This window comes from Sinocyclocheilus anshuiensis, unplaced genomic scaffold, assembly GCF_001515605.1.
Source record: "Sinocyclocheilus anshuiensis isolate Anshui unplaced genomic scaffold, SAMN03320099.WGS_v1.1 scaffold93, whole genome shotgun sequence".
Lineage (NCBI taxonomy): Eukaryota > Metazoa > Chordata > Actinopteri > Cypriniformes > Cyprinidae > Sinocyclocheilus > Sinocyclocheilus anshuiensis.
The window spans coordinates 574,969-580,276 of NW_015539852.1; the positions used below are offsets into that span (position 1 = coordinate 574,969).

Sequence of the window (5,308 nt, forward strand, 5' to 3'; positions counted from 1 at the left end):
CGAGTACAAGAAGAGTCTCATTAAGCGGGATTTGGAGATGGGGATAGTGATGACTGTGTTCAGACAGAGGATGGAGAGGCTTACAGTGCAGGTCATCATGGAGACGCGACAGGTGGCCTGGTCGCGCACCGCTAACAAGACAGAAGGAGTGTGTGAGTGTCTTCCCTCAAGCTTATTTCTCACATTTACACTTAAATTTGCATTTAAGCTGTTTGTTTTTATCTGTATGATGACCTCGGTGTTTCCAGTGTCATGCTTCAGCATTTAAGCTACAGAAGCTTTATGATTAAAGTTAACTTGGCAATTTAGTAACAGTACGTTGTTGTCTTAAAGTGATTGCTCACATTGGATGTTACAAATATGAAGACATATGAAGCGATTTTATATAACAAAATCAAACTAAGTGGCATTTGCATTAAACAAATTCATTTAGCCGGTGATTTTATCCAAAGCAACAAATGAGGATCATCACAAAAATTATCAATAATATTTGTAGTACAAAATGTTTCAAGTATATACTACATTTTTATTTTTAAGGAATGTTTATTTTAAAAGGGAAAACAAGTTAAAGTAGGTTGATTTTTTTTTTTGTAAGTTGTTTTTTCTACAGAAATTTGAATGAATTACATTATTGTTCAAAAGTTTGGAATCGGTAAGATTTTTAAAAATGTTTTTGAAAAAGACTTATGCTCACCAAGAGTGCCTTTATTTGATATAACAACAATGCAAGAAATATTGTGAAATATTATTACAATTTAAAATAACTGTTTTATATAAGTAACATTTCTTATTTTTATCAGTGTCTGAAGTTTTGATGCTTAATATTTTTGTGGAAAACTGTGACTTTTTGAACAATTATTTGATGCATAAAAAAAAACAGCATTTATTGAATAGAATTTTTTTGTCACAATGTAAAAGTCTTTACTTTAACTCTTGATCAATTAATGCATCCTTGATGAAAAAAAGTAATTGTACGGATCCCAAACTTTTGAAGCTCAGTGTAAATCACTAATAAAATGTATATAAAAATCATCTGACAAAAAAATGGATAGTGAGATGAACTGACCATCACATTTTAACATTCCACTCCACTCACAGAGTTTTTCTTGTAGTTCCCACACACTTTCTTGGCTACTTTTCTTTTCCTCTCCACCTAATCTTTCTACTCTTTTATACATGACTAGTGCATTTTATACTGTGTGTACTCTTACTTGCTGATTATGACAACATGTCATGCACCTTGTCATGGTGTTTCAGATATTCATATAGTGACATCAATTTATGTATTCAAACCACTTCCCCAGAAGAATTTTCAGTTTTTTTTATCAGATCTGGGCCAGTGTTATTGCAGTATTATATACTATTATGGTATTTATTAATATTTTAAATTACATGTTGCGATCTCATTTTTGCAGTGGACCTTTTTGAGATCCGGGAAGTACGAGCAGGAAAAAACTCCAAGGACTTTGATCGATTCAAGGACAGCAAGGATAAATATATAGAACCCAACTCATGCTTTACTATATTCTATGGCTCTCAGTTTGTTCTCAACACTCTCAGTCTGGCGGGTATGTGTGTCTTCTTATGCATTTTACATGTTCTAACTAAAAAATATAATAATAAGTGTAATTAAATCACTTTATTGTCATTCCACCATATGCCTACATGTAATATGCTATATGCACAATGTACAGAATAACCAATATATACAATTTTGTAGGCACAGCTGGCATGACATTCATTATGAGATATGAATATATATATATATATATAATGTGTGTGATGTGCATGATAGATAATTATACTGCAGCATCTGACTGTGGTGAGGATGATAATAGACTATTCGAGGAGGTACTTTTTCTCTTTCAATATATGTTTTAGATTCATTTCATATGAAGCCGCATTTTGCTTTCCTGTGTTGATGTAGCCTATAGTTTATTCTTTGGCTGGTTAAGAAATGACTGTCAAAGGAAGAAAATGATGGGTTCTGAAGAGGAAAAACTAGCTGAATTGTTTTTAGTGCTGAAAGCATTTGCTGTATGTTCCACAGCTGATTCAGTGGAGGATGCAGAAAAATGGCTGGCAGGACTGGAGTTACTCAGACAGGAGACACTGGTGGCTTACACACCAAATATTATAGAAAGGTACACACACACACACACACACACACACACACACACACAGATACAGAGAGTGTACCTTGTGTATTCATGAACTGTAGCACAAATCATGTGTTTGTTTCATCTGTGTTTTTCCCTCTACTGTAGTTGGCTGAGGAAGCAGATGTACTCGGTTGATCAAACAAAGAAAAACAGGTTCTCCTCTTTCTCTTTCACCTTCTTCTTGACCAGTCTCATTTTAGTTTCTGTCTCACCTCATTACTGCTCCTTTTCTGTCTCTCACAGCATCACCCTGAAAGAGCTCAAGTCTCTGTTGCCTCAGATGAACTTTAAATTACCAGGTGGACGTTTTTTGAAGGACAGAATTGTGGTATGAATGATACATTGTATACACATTATCTTGACGGAAGTGTATGCTTTGCATCATATGGAAAACTTTATGGCAGCTGAGTGGGAACATTTCCTCTCCTAAAGTTTTTCAGATGATCATCTGTTTATCCATAAGTTTTTACATTTTTTCTTGTTTTAAGACATGTATAGCTAATGGCTTTGCTCTAAAAGTGTCAACTTTATAATTTCAGGTGGTGGGAGCAAAGAAAGAAGTTCTGGATTTTGAGCAATTTCACAAATTCTACAATCTTTTGATGTTTGACAACCAAAAGATGGTAAGTATGCAGTTTAAAAAGTTTGGGATTGGTACGATTAAAAAAAAAAAGTAGAAGTAAAAAGTACAGTCATATTGTGAAATATTATTACAATTTAAAATAGCTGTTTTCTATTCTCATATATTTTAAAATGTAATTTATTCCTGTGATGGCAAGGCTGAATTTTCAGCAGTCATTACTCCAGTCTTCAGTGTCACATGATCCTCCAGAAATCATTCTAATGCTGATTTGGAGCTCAATGAACAATTCTTGTCATTAGCCATTTTTATCTTAAGTTGTGCTGCTTGCCAGTTGCCATTTTTAATGTAATACATATTTTTTCAGTGGTCTTTGATTAACAGAAAGTTATAGAAAGAACAGGATTGTAAAATGTAAAAGTCTTTACTTTTCTAGTACCATCTATAGAGTATGTTGTTTGTTGTTTTGTTAGATTCTAGATGAGTTTAAAAAGGAGTCGTGTGCTTTCATCATGGGGTAAGAAACTGTCAAAACATTGTTTTGATTGAAGCAGTTCTTTAAATGTGTCATGAGGTCATTCTTATTGAGTGTTTTGTATGTTTTTTTCTGCAGTAACAGCGATCAGCCTATTCAACTCTGCGATTTTCAAAAATTCCTTTTATTTCATCAGAGAGTAAGACTTTTTGCTCATCCATTCATCCAATCATATATATATATATATACTGTCTATACCAGCCAAATATATCAATTTCATTCAAATACTATTTCAAACGCTTGGTTTAAAACAAATACTGTGAATTTATTTTGTAGGAGTCTTGGGCCAACAATACAAATCAAGTCCGAGAGCTGATGACCATTTTCATCGATGACACCATGAGGAAGACCAACGATCCAGCCTTTACTGTTGAAGAGGTACGGGTTATAGAGATGTGTTTACTTTATGTAAACTTCAGGTGACGTGTTTTTAGAGTTTTCTTTCTGTCTTTCTAGTTCCTTAGTTTTCTCTTCTCCAAAGAGAACTCGATCTGGGATGAAAAGTTCTCAGAGATTTGCCCACTGGACATGAACAATCCTCTGTCTCACTACTGGATCAACTCTTCTCACAACACGTCAGTGCTGCAGTTCTTCATGCTCATGACACACATACAGCAGCTCCTCCTCTTCATGATCAACTTCCTGTGTTACTTCATGTGTTTTGCTTTTTTTCTCCACAGATATTTGACTGGAGATCAGCTGCGCAGCGAGTCCTCAACAGAAGCTTACGTGCGCTGCCTGAGGCTGGGCTGCCGCTGTGTCGAGTGTCAGTGAACCATACCCTAATTTCTCAATAAATATTCTTTAATATTCTGTTGAACTAATGCAAGTCCTTTTCGGCTTCATTTTATGCATAGATAATGCATTGATAAAATTGTTCTGAAATTGGTGTGAGTCAGTCTGATGACCTTAATGTTTCTTTTTTGCAATGCAGTGGACTGCTGGAATGGCCCCGATGAACCTATTATATACCACGGCTGGACTAGAACCTCCAAGATAAAGTTTAAGGATGTGGTGAAGGCCATCAATGATCATGCTTTTGCAACATCTGAGTTAGTCATCAACAACACACACATTCACACATTTATTTGTGAGGTTTTGTCAAATTAATTTCACCTAACAGTTAGGCGAAATGAATTTTACAAAACCTTTCAAGAACATACCAGGGTCCCATCCGTCCCAAAATTTAAATAAATAAGCAAATATATTTTGCATAAAGAAAATTAAACCTATTTTCAGGAACACTAATATAAATTTGGATATGGATATGCTAATTTAAGTAATATATTACAGTAATTTCCACTGTATTAATTTTACTTCTTTAATTTGGGCATGTCTCTGTGGTAATAAGGTAATCAGAAATGGCAAAAACAGAAAATGGCATAATACTGGGTGGGGAACAAAACAGCATAAACATCATTACATTTTAGCATTAAATTTGAGTTTTGAATTTAAATTTGATCATTCTTTTTTAATCAGTATGATAATATCAAAATTTCAAAGGTGGATGAAAAAATATCACAATTAACTTGTAAGCTAACTATGTTTTTTATATAATTTATGCCAATTTAAATAAGTTTACAGTAATTTCTACAATATTGATTTTGCTACTTTAGTTTGAGCATTTCCTGGTTGTGTAAAGTTTTTTTGTATAATGACATCATCCTCCAGTAAGTGATTCTCAATTCCTCATTGACAGAAATGGCTAACCTCAGCTCTTTATGTCCATCCTCTTGAGTTTAGTTTTCTTTCAGTTTTGTAACTAATCAAGTCATAAATAATAAATTTACATATGGAAGCCCGTTTCCGCCACTGAAAAAATAAAAAAGGTTATTGCGACTTTTTATCTCACAATTCGGACTTTTTTTCTCAGAATTGCGTGATACAAACTCGCAATTCTGACTTTTTTTTCTCAGAATTGTGAGATATAAACTTGCAATTGCGAGTTATAAAGTCAGAATTGCGAGATATAAAGTCGCAATTACGAGAAAAAAAAGTCAGAATTGCGTGATATAAACTCGCAATTGCGAG

The 5,308-nt window shown here is 33.9% G+C and overlaps 1 protein-coding gene across 1 annotated transcript in view; it reads left to right on the plus strand.

Moving 5' to 3' along the window:
* Nucleotide 1: 1 nt before the first annotated feature.
* LOC107684680 (1-phosphatidylinositol 4,5-bisphosphate phosphodiesterase gamma-2-like) overlaps nucleotides 2-5,308 on the plus strand; it is a gene marked incomplete at its 5' end in the record, with an annotated part of 16,497 nt that continues 11,190 nt past the window's right edge. The window contains 12 exons of the mRNA XM_016481006.1: nucleotides 2-152; nucleotides 1,416-1,568; nucleotides 2,051-2,144; nucleotides 2,268-2,315; nucleotides 2,406-2,490; nucleotides 2,702-2,785; nucleotides 3,216-3,259; nucleotides 3,356-3,416; nucleotides 3,554-3,655; nucleotides 3,734-3,852; nucleotides 3,958-4,043; nucleotides 4,212-4,377. Of these exons, the coding sequence (XP_016336492.1) occupies nucleotides 2-152; nucleotides 1,416-1,568; nucleotides 2,051-2,144; nucleotides 2,268-2,315; nucleotides 2,406-2,490; nucleotides 2,702-2,785; nucleotides 3,216-3,259; nucleotides 3,356-3,416; nucleotides 3,554-3,655; nucleotides 3,734-3,852; nucleotides 3,958-4,043; nucleotides 4,212-4,377 (1,193 nt within the window). The remainder of the gene's footprint in view (nucleotides 153-1,415; nucleotides 1,569-2,050; nucleotides 2,145-2,267; nucleotides 2,316-2,405; nucleotides 2,491-2,701; nucleotides 2,786-3,215; nucleotides 3,260-3,355; nucleotides 3,417-3,553; nucleotides 3,656-3,733; nucleotides 3,853-3,957; nucleotides 4,044-4,211; nucleotides 4,378-5,308) is intronic.